General features: G+C 43.2%; 1 protein-coding gene across 1 annotated transcript in view; it reads right to left on the reverse strand.

The window, feature by feature from the left end:
* The window catches only part of TOX (thymocyte selection associated high mobility group box), a gene marked incomplete at both ends in the record, with an annotated part of 240,069 nt that overhangs the window by 78,774 nt on the left and 139,265 nt on the right, over window positions 1-22,030 (reverse strand). Inside the window, one exon of the mRNA XM_081325155.1 lies at window positions 15,053-15,295. Coding sequence (XP_081181281.1) covers window positions 15,053-15,295 — 243 coding nt within the window. The remainder of the gene's footprint in view (window positions 1-15,052; window positions 15,296-22,030) is intronic.

Raw genomic sequence — 22,030 nt, forward strand, 5'->3', positions numbered from 1 at the left:
GCCATTCAAGAAAAACAATCAGCACACACACCAACCATTACCTCAGTCAAGTGACTCTGTAATCTAACTCACAGGGAAACTAACATACAGAGGCAGAAGCCCAACCCAAAGACAAAGAAACAAAGTTCAGAAACCAAGAATCTATCTTTTTTTGTCTCTTCAAGCAAGTTTGCTGACATCGTTCACTTTCTATTCTTTCCTTCAACCCATACCAAAAGCAGAGTTTTCTTAAACTTACTGATACCAGCTATTTCTTGTTTTTATCTTATAGGTTTTGTTATGCTAAACACATCTGTCACATGTGTCAAGAAATGTGATGTTTGTGTTGATTAAATGATATGTCTGTATATCATTTAAGTATGTTTAATATTTACAGTATACATCAATAGAAAAAGGAACTTTCTAGCTACTGAAATGGCAAGCTATTTGACCTCAGCACATATGAAAAAATATCAATTAAGAATAGGCACATGAGCCTAAAACCAAACGAAAAAGGAAGAAAAGGAAGTCTTGAAGAAAAATGTCAGAATTAAGCTTTTAAAATGCCAGAACTTTTTCTCAATATCTATTCAATACTATCCTTTACTAAATATTATTTTTTCTCTAAGTTGAAACTTAAACCATTTCCCCCCAAAAAGGAACAAACATATTCATCTTAAATGAAACAGATTTAATACAAAATTAAATGGAACCTGTTATTTGCAACCTAAAGAAATAAATGTTCTGGGTCTATCAAGGGAATTCAACATTTCATTTCATCTTGTCTTGCATGTTTCATGTAAGAGTCAAAGAGATCTGTCACTGGCATACTATATTTTCAAGTGCACTGTGAATCAGAAAAAGAGAGTGAATGCTTAATATCATTTATCAAAGCACAAAAAGAGCACCAGGAGACCCAAACAGGGGGAGGTCACAGCCAACAACATTTCTGCAAATAAAAAAAGTGTTGTATTAGTATCAAATGCAAATTACTGTTTGTTAGAGAAATTTAATGGACTTTCACGTCACTTTATAAAATGCTTAATTGTAATCCCCCTTTTAATAACACCATGAGATTCAAGGGGAAGATGCCCTGCTAATGGCAATTACAATCTGTCAAATAGCATATTTATTTACACTTGGTTTCTAAAGCTCTAAGATAAAAAAGGAATTCTTTTCCACTTGTCAACAAACTATAATTATTGTGTATCCTTCTGTCACTTGCTACATAAAACTTTGGGTCCTAATTATATCTACTGCAACCATTTTATAAATGGGCTGCTTCTCTTTTCCTCCAGTTTCCAGGAATATAATTATCATCAGGCATTTATTTGATTATTTTATTCATTTCAGTGTAACTTTTGGGAGAATGTTAAATATGCCAAAAATTTTGTATCTATGCTGAATCATTGGATTAGAGGGAAAATTGGAAGTAGTCCTTCCTTGGTAGGGATCTGCAATTCAATTACAATATCCCTGAAGTCCTATTGAGCCTTTATCTCTATCTATGAGAGGAGTATCAAACTGCCAGCCCATGGGCCAGATGCATCATAGCAAAACCACGCCCACCCCACTGCCGGCAATGGCAAAAAAGTTGCAATACGTTGCGACACATCACGTGATGTTGCAAGTTTGACACCCCTGACCTATGACAAGAAAAGGCAATCAGCTCCCAAAACACACTGTTTCTCTGTTAAGCAATATAGGCAATGCAAATCTTCCTCTACTGTTTAGTCAAAATATGCTTACATGATCAACACTTTATATACTATTTAATCAGAAACAAAATATCTTTAGTTTCTGATTTAAATGTATGTTATGGTAAAATGTAGAAATCATAGTCAAGAAAAATAAATGAAGACCAATGAGCATTAGCTCAAAAACATGAATTTGTGGCATCTTCTCTGTGAACAGGAAAGAAATCTGCATGCAGCTCCAGTACTCTATTTGTAGTTCCAAACTATTTTTGAATAGATTACAGCAAAATTTCCAAACATTTTGGGTTGAAATGTTTTCATGGGCTATAATAGGTGTTATGAACCTTGCAGAAAAATTAAGATATATATTTTTCCTTTAATCAGTCTAATTATTCCTATAGTTGTTTTAAAAGGCAGAGCAAATAATATATCTTGGTAAATCACACACTCTGTCTCTTAACCATCCCCAGGCAGAAGAAGAGAAGGACAAAAAGTTTGGCTTCATTGATGGCAGTATTGATTATTACATTGAAGTAAAAAATACTGCTCACTGTTGCTGTTAAACAGTCTTCTCCTGCCTACTAGTTTTATACTGCAAAGCACTGTCAGGTTTATAGCACCTACAGTACTCTGAAAGGGCAAGAATTTAAAATCAGTATTATCTTGCTAGAAAAAAAACTACACAAAATCAGACTTCTGGTTTGTCACGCAGCCACTATGGACGGCTGGGAGACTTGCTCTCTTTCCCCCCGTCCAGTTTCGCATCGCTAGAGGGCACTAAAAAGGGCCAAAAGTTGCCCTGAAGAGGCAACCAGCAAGGAGGGGCGCTCGCTGGATTGTGGGAGAGCTGCAACTCTCCCGTTAGACCTGGCGATCCCTCCAAACCAGCAGACGAAAGGACTGGCCATTATGGCTCATCCCTAGGCTATGAACAGCCAAAGTCACATTTTGTCCACTAGGCAACTCTTAAAGCAGTGCGGAAGAGGCTGGATGAGATCTACCTCTTTTACACTCTAATTACTTTCTGTACCTCCTTAAGCTGCTAAGGATTTTCCCCCCTGCAGTGATGGAAGGGGAACTTTTGCCCTCCCTCCAGAAAGAGCGCCGACTAAATACCCAGGGGCGTTTTAAACATTGAAAAAGTAACTGAATCCCAATTGGAACTTTATTTCTCAAAGCATGTGGATTGAAAGATTTTTTATTTCCTATTTTTCATTGCCTACTTCTGGCTGACTGCCCAGGGAAATAGATAAGATACATAACCTTGAGAACTTTGAAACAACAGCTGTGAAAGGCTTTGTGTTCCCTACCTAGAAAAGAAATCTCTCTTTTGGATTTTCCAAGTGTAAAGCCTTTAGATTAAGATACCAATATGGAAGAAGACCAGAAACAAAATTTATTTATGGAGGAAGATCAACAAACTCTCGCTATGTTGAAAACACTAATCCAAATTCTTACCACAGCCAATGAAATACTAAGAGGCTATGTGAAGGAACAAGAAGACAGCCCAGATATGAAAGCCCAAACTTTGACCACAACTAAAGAATCATCTATACAAAATACAATAGAAAAAACGAAACATTCAAGTACGATGAAGAATCTACTATTAAACAAATATTGATATTTGAAAATCCAAAAAAGACATTGACAACTTGGAAAAAGGAAAAGGTTTCTTATACAACTCAGAAGGAACTAGAACTAAAATTGCTGCTTCTAAATTGTTTCTGAGCTGTTTCCACAACCATGTCCTTGCATGGCAACTTTGCTTTGCTTTGCTAATAGTTCCAGTGAAACTGACATATTTATTTATTTATTTATTTTATTGAATTTGTACACCGCCCTATTCCCGTAGGACTCAGGGCGGTTTACAGGGCAGTTAAAACCATGAAATACAAAAAATTAAAATCAATTAAAACAATTAGATTAAATTCAAGCCCCAAAAGTAAATCTAAAACCCAATTAAATTAAAAACCCCACAGTCTGGGCCAAACAGCTCAAAGCGCCATGTTTTCAGGTCCCGGCGAAATGAGCAAAGGTCGGGGGCAGTCCTAGGTTCCATGGGTAGTTGGTTCCATACGGCAGGTGCACCCACAGAGAACGCCCTTCCCCTGTGAATAACCCGCTGGCATTCATTAACCGGCGGTACCCTGAGAAGGCCCTCCCTGTGGGAGCGCACAGATAGTCCGGACCCAAGCCATTTGAATCTCACCTGGAGGGCAACAGGAAGCCAATGCAGCTCGCAGAGAAGAGGTGTTACATGGGAGTATCGGGAAGCTCCCATCACAACTCGCGTGGCTGAATTCTGCACCAGTTGAAGCCTCCGAGTGGTCCTCAAGGGCAGCCCCATGTAGAGGGCATTGCAGTAGTCTAACCGGGAGGTCACGAGCGCATGAGTGACTGTGTGTAGGGCAGGGGTGTCAAACTCAATTTCATTGAGGGCCGCATCAGCATTGCGGTTGCCCTCAGGGGGCCGGGTGGGTATGGCCTGGGTGGGCGTGGCCTACTGGGTGGGCGTGGCCTACTGGGTGGGCGTGGCCAGCTCTACAACGTTCGCATCAAGGGTGCCTGTGGGGGCCTGAGCAGGAGTGGGACAGATGTGAGGGTCTCTGGCAGAAGGAGGGTCTCTAGGCCAGGGCCAAGGCAGTGGGGGCCATTCCCTCACTGTTTCCAGGATGGCTTCGTGGGCTGCATGAAACCACTTCGCGGGCCGGATCTGGCCCCCAGGCCTTGTGTTTGACATGTCTGGTGTAGGGCATCTTGGTCCAGATAGGGCTGCAACTGGCGCACCAGGCGAATCTGGGCAAAAGCCCCCCTGGTCACGGCTCCTATATGATTTTCAAAACTGAGCCATGAATCCAGGAGTATGCCCAAGTTGCGAGCCCTATCAACGGGGGGTAACACCTCATCCCCTATTGTTAATGATGGAAAAAGCTGGTCAGTCCGAGATGCCGGTATGAACAGCCACTCAGTCTTGGCAGGATTGAGACGAAGCCTGTTTCTCCCCATCCAAACCCGGACCGCCTCCAGGCAATGGGACATCACGGCGAGGGCATCACTGGGTTGGTTCAGGGGTGGAAAGAAAAAGTTGGGTATCATCAGCGTACTGGTGATACCCCACCCCAAAACCATGAATGAGCTCACCCAGCGGCTTCATGTAGATGTTGAACAGGAGGGGAGAGAGGACCGACCCCTGAGGGACTCAACAAATGAGAGATGTCGGGGCGGACCTCTGCCCTCCCATCAACACCGACTGCGAGTGGCCCAGGAGGTAGGAGGAGAACCACTGTAAAACAGTGCCCCCCACTCCCAACCCCCTGAGGCGCCGCAGTAGGATACCATAGTCGATGGTATCAAAAGCCGCTGAGAGATCTAATAGGACTAGGACAGAGGAACAACCCCTGTCCCGAGCCCGCCAGAGATCATTCACCAGCGCAACCAATGCCGTCTCTGTGTTATGCCTGGGCCTGAACCCCGATTGGTACGGGTCGAGATAGTCTGTTTCCTCCAGGAACAGAGGGAGCTGATGCGCCACCACACTCTCAACAACCTTCGCCAAAAAGCGAAGGTTGGATACAGGACAATAGTTATTCAAAATCGCCGTGTCCAGGGCAGGCTTCTTGAGGAGGGGCCTTACCACCGCCTCTTTCAAGACAGCAGGGAAAACACCCTCCCTCAAAAAAGCAGTTATTACTGCCTGGAGCCAGCCTCGTGTCTCCTCCCGGGCTGCATAAACCAGCCAGGAGGGGCATGGGTCCAATAAACAGGTGGAAGAGCTCAGCCTCCTCATGATCCTGTCCACCTCATCGGGGGTCATAGGATCAAACTCAGTCTAGATAACACTCTCAAGACCACTGTCCAGTCAGAGTCCAAGCCGGCCCGAATCTGAGCAATTTTATCCGCAAGATGACGACTAAACTCTTTGGCCTGCCCCTGCAAGGTGTCCTTCCTCTCCTCCCGATGAAGAAGGGAGCGAGTAACCTGAAACAAGGCGGCCGGGTGATTATCTGCAGATGCAATGAGGGTAGCGAAGTAATTAGACTTCGCCGTCCTCATTGCAGCAAGATAAGACCTTGTAAAGGCTCTTAGCCGCAATTGGTCAGGTTCAGACCGGCTGGATCTCCAACAACTCTCTAGACCCCGTCTCCAATGCTTCATCTCCCGGAGCTCTGGAGAAAACCATGGAGCCCACCGGGATCTGTGCCGGGTTAGGGGTTGCAAGGGGACAACACGGTCGAGCGCCTCAGTGGCAGCCCTTTCCCAGGCATCCACTAAGGCGTCGGCCGAGCTGTGAGTGAGGGAGATAGGAATAGACCCAAGCGCCATCTGGAACCGATCCGGGTCCATTAGGCGCCTGGGGCGGAACCACCTGGTCGGTTCTGCAGCCCAGTGGTGGGGGGGTGACATAGCAGAAGACCAACCGCAGGAGATAGTGATCGGACCATGACAGGGGGACCGGGGGACATATGCCCTTATACACAACTGGGAATACATGAAGCAGCCATGCAAAACTTGCAAAAGAGTTATCTGCATCAAAAAAGGTGCCACAATCACACTGGCATATATTGCAAACCACTTGTTTCAAATTTTCACACAGATCTACTGTCCTGAGTTCATTCCAGAACATTTACCGGAGGAAATTCATTGTCTGGAGAACTGGTTCCACGATAGAGGGCGTATCTATGGGAGTGAGTATGGATATGGTTTCTTATAAGGAACTACTTAGATTGCAAGGGAATGATTGGCAACTTAAACCATTAGAGGAGTTAAGACAAGAAAACATAAGTTACTCTTGGTTTCAATATACCCAATTGAAAGCTAGGTGGAAGTCAGATCAAAAGGTTGGCATCACAATTACAGATCAAAATTTAGTAAAGCAAATTAGAGATTTAAATTGTGCACATATAAAGAGGATATATAATGCTTTAATTGAATTGGATTCGGAAACGGAACTGGTTAAAGACTGCATGATAAAGTGGGCACAAAATATTCAGGAACCAATAATTTGGGTCAGAAATGTTAAATTTACTCAGGCTCAAAATTTAAGAGAAAATTTTTATAAAATGTTTTATAGATGGCATCTGGATCCCAAGAAGTTGTCCAACATGTATCCTAATTTACAGTCTAAATGTTGGAGGTGTGGTAGTTTAGAAGCTACCTATTTTCACATGTGGTGGACTTGTAGAAATATAAAAGCTTTTTGGATTAAAATTTGGTGGAACATTCAAAAGATTTTTAAGAGAAAGATAAAGTTTTCTCCGCAATTGTTTTTATTGGGTATTGTTGTAGATTGTGATGTTAAAGAAACTAACTTGATGTTGAACATGATAACAGCAGCCCGGTTACTGGTGGGACAATATTGGAAGAAGGATAGTTTGCCCACTATAGAAGAATGGGTGTTTAAAGTTTCGAATCTTGCGGAAATGTCTAAGATTTCTGCTTATTTGAAAGATCATTCACAGGAAAGATATATTTCAGTTTGGAGGAGATGGATAAATTATATTCAGGACAAATATGGGACTAAAAAGTTCCATTTAGCTTATGAGTAGATTTTAGTGGGATACTGTTATTGGTACTTTGTTTGTAGTTATGTTAAAGGGGAGTTGAAGCACATTATGAATTTGGTTAATTGTATATTATGCATAATTTTTATTTAGAATATGATTATTGTAACTATAATCCTGTATTTAGCTCTGGGAAGTGGGGGGGGGAAGTGGGCGGGTTTGGGGGGGGAGGGATTTGGGGATATATTGTAAAATTTTGTTTTTGTAAAACTCTTTAATAAAAAAAAGGTGCCACAATCACACTGGCATATATTGCAAACCACTTGTTTCAAATTTTCACACAGATCTACTGTCCTGAGTTCATTCCAGAACATTTACCGGAGGAAATTCATTGTCTGGAGAACTGGTTCCACTGTTAAAATGCTCTCCCTGATTTGAAGTATTTTCTAAAATGTAATTGAAACCTTTATTTCTGCAACTTAAATTAATTATTTCTATAATCTGGGAATCTGTCACGCAGTCTGAAACAAAAGAAGACATGCCTTGACCTTCTTTTGCCCTCCTGATATATGATATATCCACCCACTAGTCTTCATGTCTCATGAAAAATATATTAATTTTTTTCAATCTCTCTTAGTAATATGTAATATCAACTTCTCTGCTCATCTTTGTTATCACTTTCTTAACCCCTATTCAGTTTCTGAGGATCTTTCTTAAACTCTGAGGCCCAGAACAGGTAGTATATGATGTAAAGAGAAGAGAATGGTATAATTGCTTCTTATCATTTAGAAAGTTAACATTGGTTGAATGAACCTCAAATTGCATTTACATTTATTTCTATCCAGATTACACTGCTGGTTTATGTTTAGCTTCTCCCCCCACTTAGGTAACACACTTTCTTAAAACAAGGAGGTTATACCTTTCAGTTTTCATCACATCTCTATGGCCTTGCAAATATTGCAATTAAACCTCATCATAATCAGCAGAAAGAGAAAGATATCTTTGTATGGTGGGGCTTGGGTTACTTCCAATATGCTAGCTACACCATACAATGTATTCTTTGTAACTCTGGTTATTGTTTCTGTGCCACATATCCAGGATAATAAGGGGGAAAATGCAAAAAAAACCCACGAAAAAGTATTTCTCTGGATTCAGACAGGTCAAGGATAGCAATTACATGTAGGTAGTCCTCAACTTACAACAGTTCATTTACTGATCATTTGAAGTTACAACAGCACTGAAAAAAGTGACTTATAACCATTTTTCGCACTTACGACAGATGCAGCAATGCTGTGGTCACATGATCAAAATTCAGAGGTTTGGAAGCTCTCTCATATTTATGACAGTTGCAGTTTCTTGGGGTCCTGTGATCACCTTTTACAGCCTTCTGACAAGCAAAGTCAATGGGGAAGCCAGATTCACTTAACAACCATGTTAACTTAATAACTGCAGTGATTCACTTAACAACTGTGACAGGAAAGGTCATAAAATGGGGAAAAACTCAACAACTGTCTTACTTAGCCACAGAAATTTGGGGCTGAATTGTGGTTGTGAGTCCAGGACTATTTGTATTAGCCTGAACAATCATGGAACTGGGATGAGTCACTGAGGACACAGAATCTAATACCCTGCTCAGTGCAGAAATTCAAATAAAAAATTTCCCTTCCTTTTATTTTAAACCATTATTCCACGTCCTGCACTCTGGGACAATAACAGCTCTTAAATAATGCTATCATATCTGTCACCTATCTTTTCCAAAATTTCTGCAGTGTCTTCTCCTAAGACTTATTCTCTTTATCATCCTTGTTGCCCTCTTTCCATCTCTCTCAAATGTTTGGTAATCATTCTTAAAATGTGTTACCCAGACCTGGACAAACATTTTGAGGTAGGTCTAGCCCAGGGGTCAGCAACCTGAAACAGTGAAAAAGCCACTCGGAACTGGTTCCCTCACAAAAGGAAAAACTGGGAGCCGCAAAAAATATGTGCGCATGCGCGTACATGCGCACATGCACAGAACAGGGTTTGACTGAAGAGTAGAGCCAAGGCGAGATATGCACCTACACTGCATATTTGAATTGATTGGTTGAACTTTTTTAGTCCCACTTTTTTTGGGGGGGGGACTGCACATGGCAGAGGACCGGGAGCCGCAGGAGACGGCTGAAAGAGCCGCATGCGGCTCCGGAGCTGCGGGTTGCAGACCTGTGGTCTAGCCAATGCAGAATAGAATGGAATTCACAAACTACATTTATTGATGCAGCTTAAAATTGCATTTACCTTCTTTGGTATCTTTTCATTGATTAATATTCAGTTTCTGAACAATCATAATTCCAAAACCCTTTCACAAATATTATTACTAAGCCAAGTATCCCTCCTCCTTTTCCCGCTACATACTTTTTTTTCTAATAACCTTACCTTTTGTTTCCATTATCTTTCACTTCTATTACCTCTTCATTACTTAAACTAGCAGTATGATTCCAGGGAACTCTTCCAACTATAGCCATAAAGTCATGAGCCATATGTGAGCCAAATGTTTCACTACATGTGGCTGGTAAGATTATACTGAAAAAAAGATATCATTCATACTTCTGATATTGTGAAATACCATAACCTTGCATGAACAGAACATTTAAAATTATATAGCAGCTGATGTTTTCAGATATTGGCCAAAAGGATTTTCATAGATTATTTCCTTTCAAAATTATAGAAAGAGATGCATTTTAAAATGTAAACTGTAAAATCAATGTAAAATAATATTGTAAGATCTGTTCACTTTTCTTCATAAATTAAAATTAAATATAATACTAAAAGTTTTAATTTGTTAAAAAGCTAAGCTCTACTATTTGAAAAACAACTTAAAAGAAGCAAATGACTTGAACCTAAATAAACCATAAACAATCTTGCAGTGCATTTTTTCTTCTTTTAGGTTATCAAAGTTTTTCCTCCAGTTTTATATTAAAATCCCCCCAAGTATCTTGAATACTGTAGTTACCCAACTTGGCTTTCATTTACTTTTTCTTAATGATTTTCTCAGGCTGAATATCTACAAGCTCTCAAAATTCTACTGTTCCTCCTTCTTTGAAAGAAATAGATATGAAATGTCAGTTCTTTAGGGAAATGTTTGGTTTCCAAACTCTAGCCCTCAGTACAGAAAAAGTCTTGCAATATACCATTAGTGAAAACCAGTACGTATGCATTAAATACTATTCTTATCCTCTTAAGATCTTCATATGATTCAGATACATTTCTTTATATCAACTCTGTATTCATTTCATCCCCAAAGGTGAAACATGAAGCAGCATTTAGACTTTATGTATGAACAGAGATTAATTCAGTCCAGAAAAAAAATATTATATACCCGAATGACCAAAGATCCATATGTATGTATGTATGTATGTATGTATGTGCGTGTAAATTTTTTTTTGGCTTGCTAAAAAAAAATTACACAAATATGAGCTGTGGCTACTGCCTGTAGATGGCCTTGGGCTAGGCTGAAACAGGAAATAAGATTTGTCCCGTGTCTGGGACTAAGCAAGTGTATATGTGTGTGTGTATATATATATATATATATGTGTGTGTGTGTGTGTGTGTGTGTGTGTGTGTGTGTGTATACATATGTATATATATATATATATATATATGTATATATATATATATGTATATATATATATATATATTTATTTTATTTTATTTAGTTGCATTTGTATACCGCCCTTTCCCTGAGGACTCAGGGCGGTTTACAGGGAATTAAAAATCAAAACATACAAAAGTTAAAACCAGTTAAAAAGCATTAAATTCACCCTGTACACTAAAAACCCCAGTTAAAATTTTCTTCTCAGCCTGGGCCCGAGAGCTCAAAGAGCCAGGTCTTCAGGCCCCGGCGGAATGATCGGAGGTCGGGAGCAGTCCTCAGCTCCACCGGCAGCTGGTTCCAGAGGGCAGGCGCTCCCACTGAGAAGGCCCTATCCCTGGGTGTCACCCGCCGGCAATCTCTCACCGGCGGAACCCTGAGCAGACCCTCCCTGTGGGCGAAGGGCGTTTGATGCCGGCAGCAGGTGTTCCCTCAAATAAACCGGACCCAGGCCATGTAGGGCTTTATAGGTAATAACCAGCACCTTGAATTTCACCCGGAGGGCAACCGGAAGCCAATGCAGCTCGCGGAGTAGAGGTGTTACATGGGAGTATCGGGAAACCCCCATTACAACTCGCGTGGCCGCATTCTGCACCAGTTGAAGCCTCCGAGTGGTCTTCAAGGGCAGCCCCATGTAGAGAGCGTTACAGTAGTCCAAACGGGAGGTCACAAGCGCATGAGTGACTGTGCGTAGGGCGTCTCGGTCCAGATAGGGACGCAACTGGCGCACCAGGCGAACCTGTGCAAAAGCCCCCCTGGTCACGGCTCCTATGTGATCTTCAAAATTGAGCCGTGAATCCAGGAGGACGCCCAAGTTGCGAACCCTATCAACGGGGGGTAACACCTCACCCCCCATCGTTAGAGGTGGAATAACTTGGTTAACCCGAGACGCCGATATGCACAGCCACTCAGTCTTGGCGGGATTGAGACGAAGCCTGTTTCTCCCCATCCAGACCTGAACCGCCTCCAGGCACCGGGACATCACGGAGAGGGCATCACTGGGTTGGTTCGGGGTGGAAAGAAAAAGTTGGGTATCATCAGCGTACTGGTGATACCCCACCCCAAAACCACGAATGATCTCGCCCAGCGGCTTCATATAGATGTTGAACAGGAGAGGCGAGAGAACCGACCCCTGAGGGACTCCACAAATGAGAGACCTCGGGGCGGATCTCTGCCCTCCTGTCAACACCGACTGCGAGCGGCCCTGGAGGTAGGAGGAGAACCACCGTAGAACGGTGCCTCCCACTCCCAACCCCCTGAGACGCCGCAGCAGGATACCATGGTCGATGGTATCGAAAGCCGCTGAGAGATCTAATAGGACCAGGACAGAGGAGCAACCCCTGTCCCTAGCCCTCCAGAGATCATTCACCAGCGCGACCAATGCCGTCTCCGTGCTGTGTCCGGGCCTGAAGCCCGATTGGTACGGGTCCAGATAATCAGTTTCCTCCAGGAACAGAGGGAGCTGATGCGCCACCACACTCTCAACAACCTTCGCCAGAAAGCAAAGGTTGGAGACTGGACGATAGTTGTTTAAAACAGCCGGGTCCAAAGCAGGCTTCTTGAGGAGGGGTCTCACCACCGCCTCCTTCAAGGCAGCAGGGAAGACACCCTCCTTCAAAGAAGCAGTTATTACTGCATGGAACCAGCCTCGTGTTCCCTCCCAAGCCGCATAAGCTAGCCAGGAGGGGCACGGATCCAACAAACAGTTGGTGGAGCTCAGTCTCCCCATGATCCTGTCCACATCATCAGGGGAAACAGGGTCGAACTCAGTCCAGATAACATGCTCAAGACCGCCTGATTCCTCCACATCAGACTCTGCCCAGTCAGAGTCCAAGCCGGTCCGGATCCGAGCGATTTTGTCCATCAGATGATGACTGAACTCCTCGGCTCGTCCCTGCAAGGGATCCTCCCTCACCTCCTGGTTAAGGAGGGAGCGAGTCACCCTAAACAGGGCGGCCGGGCGATTATCTGCGGACGCGACAAGGGCGGCAAAGTAGTTAGACTTCGCCGTCCTTATCGCCGCAAGATAAGACCTTATAAAGGTTCTTAACTGCAATCGGTCGGATTCGGATCGGCTGGATCTCCAACCGCTCTCTAGACCTCGTCTCCGACGCTTCATCTCCCGGAGCTCCACCGAGAACCATGGAGCCCAGCGGGATCTGCGCCGAGTCAGAGGTCGCATGGGTACAACACAGTCGAGTGCCCTGGTGGCAGCCGTTTCCCAGGCCTCCACCAGAGCATCGACTGGGCTGTGGGTAAGGGTGATAGGTATCGGCCCAAGCGCCCTCTGGAACCGGTCCGGGTCCATTAGGCGCCTGGGGCGGAACCACCTGGTCGGTTCCGCCGCCCAGCGGCGGGGGATGGCATGACGGAAAACCAGCCTCAGGAGGTGATGATCTGACCATGACAGAGGGGTGATGGACGGAGAACCCCCTCCCAGATCATCCAACCACTGTCCAGACAGGAACACCAGGTCGAGAGTATGATCCCCCTCGTGAGTAGGGCCCTCAATAACCTGGGTCAGGCCCATGGCTGTCATGGAAGCCATGAACTCCCGAGCTAACTCCGACGACCCCCCCAGTGATGGCAGGTTGAAGTCACCCAGGACTATAAGCCTGGGGAACTCCACCGCCAACCCTGAGAGGGTGTCGAGCAGCTCAGGCAGGGCTGTTGCCACACAGCTGGGCGCCAGGTATGTGAGCAACAAGCACAACTGAACCCGAGGACCACATCTCAAGAGGAGGGATTCACTCCCGGCCATCTGGACAATGGTGGCCTCCCGGGGACACAAAGTCTCCCGAATAACCACTGCCACCCCACCACCCCTGCCCTGAGCCCGTGGCTGGTGCAGCACCCGGAAACCTGGCGGGCATAACTCGGTGAGAGGCACCCCTCCCTCCGAACCCAACCAAGTTTCCGTGATGCACGCTAGATCCGCACATTCCTCCTCGATCAGATCACGGATGAGGGGAGCTTTGTTAACTACGGATATATATATATGTATATGTATATGTATATGTATATATGTATATATGTATAACCCGAGACTCTAGACCTACATATATATATATATATATATATATATATATATATATATATATATATATATATATATATATATATATATATATATATACACACACACACATATACATATACATATATACACATATACATATACATATATATATATACATATACATATACACATATACATATACATATATATATATACACATATACATATACATATATATATATACACATATACATATACATATATATATATACACATATACATATACATATATATATATACATATACATATACACATATACATATACATATATATATATACACATATACATATACATATATATATACACACACACACATATACATATACATATATACACATATACATATACATATATATATATACATATACATATACACATATACATATACATATATATATATACACATATACATATACATATATATATATACACATATACATATACATATATATATATACACATATACATATACATATATATATATACATATACATATACACATATACATATACATATATATATATATATATATATATATACATATATATATATGTATATGTATATATATATATGTATATGTATATATATATATATATGTATATGTATATATATATATGTATATGTGTATATGTATATGTATATGTGTATATGTGTATATGTATATGTGTATATATATATATATATATATATATATATATATATATATATATATATATATATATATATATATATATATATATATATATATATATATATATATATATATATATATATATATATATATATATATATATATATATATATATATATATGTAGGTCTAGAGTCTCGGGTTTCTTCCCGCGTTCCTTTCATCTTCAGAAAGTTGTGGCGACGTTTCGACGAAATCCCATCCGTCATCATCAGGCCGGAGTATTCCTCCTGCTGCTTTCAGGAGCAATGCATATCCTCGTTATGTTAAAAGATCTTCCTCTAACTTCAAAATTAGGACTGTCCTTAATGATTTGGGAAAGAGGGTAATACTTTTTCAATCCCCAAACCTCTTATATCATGTATAATGTAAAGTAAGCTTCTTATCAGATTACAAATAGTACATTGTTTTGGAAAACATACATGAATGCATACATACATGCATACCCACAAACGTATATGCAATTAATAATCTTACCACAGACAAAGTATTTGAAAGCATCGTTCCATCTTGGCCAAGCATATTTGAGACTGTGATTTCAGGTAGATCCATATTTTGCGGGTGGAAAGGAAGCAGGCCATTATGGTTTATAGGGTGACACAGTGAAGGGTAACCAGATTCTGTATCATTCAAATGTACCAGTGAATTGTCAGGTAATGAAGGTGGAGTAATGGGAGGTATGTTAAAATCTTCACTTTCAAGGCTTTGACCAGGAAAAGACTGTGGAAAGATGAAAGAAAAGTTTTAATGAAACTATCATGAAAAGCAAAGAAATCCACTAATATTTCAAAGTGACAAAACACTTTTTCAAACACTGTAAGCAATATAAGGTTTACAAGCAAAATGAAGTTTGTGACTGGCATAATGGTAGGCAATCATTTATTCTCTACACACTTTTAAAGCACCTATCTACTGTATTAAGACATTTGTACTACTATGAATGCTAAGCTTGTAAGCCGCCCTGAGTCTTCGGAGAAGGGCGGGATATAAATGTAATTAAAAAAATAGTTTTTTGGAGGTTTACAACCTTTAATATTTTCACTGCTTCCATTAAGTACAATTCTCTCCACTTCAGTGGCTAAATTTAAGGCTTCATTACAATTTTCTAAGAGTCTTCACAGAGCTGAACAGGAGCTAGGGAAGGGAAGGGAATTTATAAAATTAATATTACCTCAAAAAGGCCTCCTAGCATTCATAGCCACTCAAGAGCAGAAAAAATACAAGTGGAGAAATTCTTGTTCTTAAGTATTGTTCTATAGTGCATAAAAGAATAATAAATTTAATTTGCTATACCCAGTGAAAATTAGCCTTAGATACGAAGTGTATTCTATGAAAATACAGCATTTTGATTCTGCTTTTTTATGTTAATAAGAACAATCTTAATAGTGAATACTTATGTCCATCCACAGTTATTGGTAATGTCAATTTAGCTAATCAGAATATTTGGCCTTGGCTAAATCTAACTACCGTATTTTCCGGCATATAAAACGACTGGGCGTATAAGACGACCCCCCAACTTTTGAGATGATTTTCAAGATTTTTCGTCTTATACGCCGGAAAATCAGCGAGCCCGGGAAGGTACGCCCTCCCCTCTCACTGTGGAGGAAGCAGGGCAGGCTGGCGTCTGGCAGGAGCCGGCAGGGCAGTCCTGCGCACGCGCACGCTCCCCAGCTGTTAAGGAGCACTCCTTAGCAGCCGGGGAGTGCGCGTGTGTGCAGGACTGCCCTGCCGGCTCCCGCCCGACGCTCTTCCCTCTTGAGGCAGCATCACTCCCCAGCTCCTAAGGAGTCCTCGGGGATGCTGCCTCAAGAGGGAAGAGCGTCGGGCGGGAGCCGGCAGGACCCGACGCTCTTCCCTCTTGAGGCAGCATCCCCGAGGACTGCTTAGGAGCCGGGGAGCGATGCTGCCTCAAGAGGGAAGAGCGTCGGGCGGGAGCCGGCAGGGCAGTCCTGCGCACGCGCGCGCTCCCCAGCTGCTAAGGAGTGCTCCTTAACAGCTGGGGAGCGCGCGCATGTGCAGGACTGCCCTGCCGGCTCCCGCCCGACGCTCTTCCCTCTTGAGGCAGCATCCCCGAGGACTCCTTAGGAGCCGGGGAGCGATGCTGCCTCAAGAGGGAAGAGCGTCGGGCGGGAGCCGGCAGGGCAGTCCTGCACACGTGCGCGCTCCCCAGCTGATAAGGAGTGCTCCTTAACAGCTGGGGAGCGCGCGCGTGCGCAGGACTGCCCTGCTGGCTCCCGCCAGACGCCAGCCTGCCCTGCTTCCTCCACAGTGAGAGGGGAGGGCGTGCCTTCGCGAGCTCGCTGATTTTCCGGCGTATAAGACGACTGGGCGTATAAGACAACCCCCCAACTTTTGAGATGATTTTCATGGGTTAAAAAGTCGTCTTATATGCCGGAAAATACGGTATTCCCTTAAGAAGAGCTGAGTGGCCTTGTCTCTCCTGAAAATGGGGAACAGTAGAGCAAGAGGCCATTGGTAGCCAAAGATTTCTTGAAAGGGAGATATGATGATAGAGAAATCCAACAAGTCTTTATTTTAAAAAATTACAAAAATGCCATTAAAAGTCCTTTCCAAAATGGGTTAATCAGGGGACAATCATTTCAATGCTCATCTCTGGCATACAACTGGAAATCAACTACTGTATGTGCTCACAAACAAAACAATGTTATTTCTTCACCTGATTTGCTGATTTGCTGATGTTTCCTTGACTAGCTTGTGAAAAAGCATGTCTAAAATTTTGCAAACAATTCTGGTAATTTCCAATAATCCTTTACTGCTCTCAATGAGCAGCATGAGCTATTCGTCTGTTTTTTCCACAGACTAAGGTGGCTTTGGGCCAAACTATAGGAAATACCACTCAAGTAGAACCTTAAATGACTCACTCTGTATTGTGAAAGTCAAGAAGTGATCTTGAGACATCCACCCCTAAACTTCACCAGTAGAGTTTCAGGACAACAAAGCAATACTGGCTGTGTAGTAACTTGTGGAACTGTTCTCAGCTGAGGTAAGGCTTATCCAAATTACTGTGCTAGCTGCATCACAACATTGTGCAGGTTTGTTATTTGTATATCAATCTGCCATTCATGCATCATCAAACAAATCAATCCAGAGTTCTCATTCATGGCACAAATGATCAAGCTCAAATTGTTCTATTATGGATACATTATGCAAAATCCTAGCTCTCTGGAAAAGTCTCTATTGCTAGCAAAACTGGAAAGAAAGAGAAGAGAATGACAAGCACCAAAGTAGATGGACTAAGTTATAGTAGCCATGTGGACACCATTATGAGATCTGGAAAAAATATTTTAGGGATAGATCATCATGGAGAAAATCTATGTGGTTGCTAGGAGTAAAAAATAATATAGTCAATCAATAAATCAATCAACCAATCTGCTATTGATGCTGTAACAATGCCTCCAAAACTGGTTCTAGAGACAGTTGCCTCAAAGATCTATTACCAAATTTTACAGCTAGAGGGCTAGGTCCATTGCCTCTCTGATGGGAGACTACTGAAGCATTCAGGATCAATGTCAGCCCTTCAAAATAGGCAAAATCAAGAAACACACAGCAGCGATTCCAAGGATTGTTCTTTAGTGTTGTTAGGAAGAATAACAAAACCTCAAAGGCATGTTCAAGTTTTTCTCTACTCCATCTTACATCAAATAAAATCAAGGTAGGGTTATTTTGAATTTCTTCCTTACACTGCCCTCTTTTTCAGGACTGAATAATATTTTTTAAAAGTTCTGCTTAAATGGTTCACTCATTGCTTCCTCATTCCTGGAGCCAAATCTACATTCCTTTTTAGATGCAAGCTAAGAGAAAATAGTTTAGGATACAATGAGGGCAAAATAGATAGCATGTGTGAGCACAGAAGTGCATACATTGCTCAAATGACTCATGTTGCGTCTTTGTATATTATACACCAAGTACAAATATTTTATACAAACTAATATAAAGACATTCATCTAAATGTTGATTTCTCTATTTTCAATTTCCTGCAGGCTGACAATATTAATTAAGCAGATGGTGAATGACTGACAGAACTGAAATGATAATTTTTTTAGTGAACCAACTGCATCATGCTGGATGTCAACAAGAGAAATGAACATTTTTAGAAAATTGGTTTGAATTTTCTTTTTCCCCTTTCTCCTATTTTTAGAGTAAATTGTGTGGTATTTCATTTTTGTTAACTATTTATTTTATTTATTTATTTTATTTTATTAAATTTCTATACTGCCCTTTCCCGAAGGACTCAGGGCGGTTTACAGGGCATTTAAAACAACCAATACAAAAGTTAAAAACAATTTAAAAAAGATTAAATCATCCCTAGAATTAAAAAACCCAGTTAAAAATTCTCAGCCTGGGCCAGAGAGCTCAAAGAGCCAGGTTTTCAGGTCCCGGCGAAATGTGCGGAGGTCGGGGGCAGTCCTAAGCTCCACGAGCATCTGGTTCCAGAGGGCAGGCGCACCCACAGAGAAGGCCCTTCCCCTGGGTGTTATCCGCTGACAGTCTTTTATCGGCGGCACCCTGAGAAGACCCTCCCTGTGGGAGTGCACTGGACGAAGGGAGCTTGATGCCGGCAGCAGGTGTTCCCTCAGATATCCCGGACCCAAGCCATTCAGGGCTTTATAGGTCATCACCAGCACCTTGAATCTCACCTGGAGGGCAACCGGAAGCCAATGCAGCTCACGGAGTAGAGGTGTTACATGGGAGTATCGGGAAACCCCCATCACAACTCGCGTGGCTGCATTCTGCACCATTTGAAGCCTCCGAGTGGTCCTCAAGGGCAGCCCCATGTAGAGAGCGTTGCAGTAGTCTAAACGGGAGGTCATGAGCGCATGAGTGACTGTGCGTAGGGCATCTCGGTCCAGGTAGGTTCGCAACTGGTGCACCAGGCGAACCTGGGCAAAAGCCCCCCTGGTCACGGCTCCTATATGATCTTCAAAATTGAGCCGTGAGTCCAGGAGGACACCCAAGTTGCGAGCCCTATCAATGGGGGGTAACACCTCACCCCCCCATCGTTAAAGGTGGAATAATCTGGTTAGCCCAAGATGCCGATACGCACAACCACTCAGTCTTGGCGGGATTGAGACGAAGCCTGTTTCTCCCCATCCAGACCTGAACTGCCTCCAGGCAACGGGACATCACGGCGAGGGCATCGCTGGATTGGTTCAGGGTGGAGAAAAACAGTTGGGTATCATCAGCGTACTGATGATACCCCACCCCGAAACCACGAATGACCTCACCCATCATGTAGATGTTGAACAGGAGGGGAGAGAGAACCGACCCCTAAGGAACTCCACAAGCGAGAGGCCTCGGGGTGGATCTCTGCCCTCCAGTCAACACCGACTGCAAGCGGCCCAGGAGATAGGAGGAGAACCACCGTAAAACGGTGCCTCCCACTCCCAACCCCCTGAGACGCCACAAAAGGATACCATGGTCGATGGTATCGAAAGCTGCTGAGAGATCTAATAGGACTAGGACAGAGGAGCAACCCCTGTCCCGAGCCCGCCAGAGATCATTCACCAGCGCGACCAATGCCGTCTACGTGCTGTACCCAGGCCTGAAACCCGATTGGTACGGGTCGAGATAATCAGTTTCCTCCAGGAACAGAGGAAGCTGATGCGCCACCACACTCTCAACAACCTTTGCCAAAAAGCGAACGTTGGAGACTGGACGATAGTTATTTAAAACAGCTGGGTCCAGGACACGCTTCTTGAGAAGGGGTCTCACCACCACCTCCTTCAAGGCGGCGGGGAAGACACCCTCCTTCAAAGAAGCAGTTATTACTGCCTGGAACCAGCCTCGTGTCCCCTCCCGGGCCGCATAAACCAGCCAGGAGAGCCACGGATCAAACAAACAGGTGGTGGAGCTCAGCCTCCCCATGATCCTGTCCACATCATCAGGGGAAACAGGATCGAACTCAGTCCAGATAACATGCTCAAGACCATCCGATTCCACCACGTCAGACTCTGCCCAGTCAGAGTCCACGCCGGCCCGGATCTGAGCGATTTTGTCCGTCAGATGATGACTAAACTCCTCGGCCCGTCCCTGTAAGGGATCCTCCCTCACCTCCTGATTAAGAAGGGAGTGAGTCACCCTAAACAGAGCGGCCGGGCGATTATCTGCGGACGCAATGAGGGCAGCGACGTAATTAGCCCTCGCCGTCCTCATCGCAGCAAGATAAGACCTTATAAAGGTTCTTAGCTGCAATCGGTCAGATTCGGAACGGCTGGACCTCCAACCGCTCTCTAGACCCCGTCTCCGACGCTTCATCTCCCGGAGCTCCGCAGAAAACCATGGAGCCCTACGGGATCTGTGCCGGGTCAGAGGTCGCAAGGGTACAACATAGTCGAGTGCCTCAGTGGCCGCCTTTTCCCAGGCATCGACCAAGGCATCAACTGGGCTGTGAATGAGGGCGATAGGTACAGACCCAAGCGCCATCTGGAACCGTTCAGGGTCCATTAGGCGCCTGGGGCAGAACCATTTAGTTGGTTTGTTCTTTAACAAACACTTGGCAAGTATTTTGTTTCAGCAAAACTATATGTTTTACAGTGTTAGCAGTGTAGGTGTAGCAGCTAAGTAGAAGTTATATCAGCACTTTAATGGCCAAACATTTTCTGCTTGTTTACCGAGCATGCTATACTAGTGTATCTTGTAATGCTCAAAAAGTTCAGAAGTATTTGCTATTTGCCTAGATCCTCTCATTTCCTAGTCTATTTTGCTGTTGTCACATACAGACTATAGCTGAGAAGAAACTGCACTGTCATACTTTCAATGAGTCATACTTTCAAGTAGTTATTGTGAATGATCTTTTTTGGGTCCTTTGAGCAAAATATTAAGTTATGCCCTCACTGTATCATAGATAAGAAAGCAACTTGTAATTAATATTTCTAGAATTTTATATAATGGATAAGCAGCACAAACAAAACTCATTTTGCACAAGAAAACCTATCAGTAAATAACATGTACCTTAAGGCATGATTAATAGTTTAACAGAATAACATAGTTGTAAGGGACCTTGGAGGTCTTTTAGTCCAACTCTGCTCATACCATTTCAGACAAATGGTTGTCCAATCTCTTCTTAAAAACCTCCAGTGTTGAAGCACCCACAACCTCTGGAGACAAGTCATTCCACTGATTAATTGTTCTCACTGTCAGGAAATTTCTGTCAGGAAACTCTTCCTTAATTCTAGGTCTGTTCTCTCCTTGATTAATTTCCATCCATTGCTTCTTATCCTGCCTTCAGGTGCTTTGGAAAATAGGTTGATACTGTTGTGATTCAGTGTCAGCTTGTGGGTACGGCAGCTGAATCGGACAATTCTGAGGAGGAGGAGGAGGATGGGATTGGAGAGCATGCAGAGGAAAGTTCTGAGGCATTGAAGAGCTCTCAGCCAGGCCCCTCCCGTCTTGTTCCTCGTCAGACCCAGCTGTGTGAGCCTGAAAGCTTGGATG

This window comes from Vipera berus (assembly GCF_964194415.1).
Source record: "Vipera berus genome assembly, chromosome: 3".
Taxonomy (NCBI): domain Eukaryota; kingdom Metazoa; phylum Chordata; class Lepidosauria; order Squamata; family Viperidae; genus Vipera; species Vipera berus.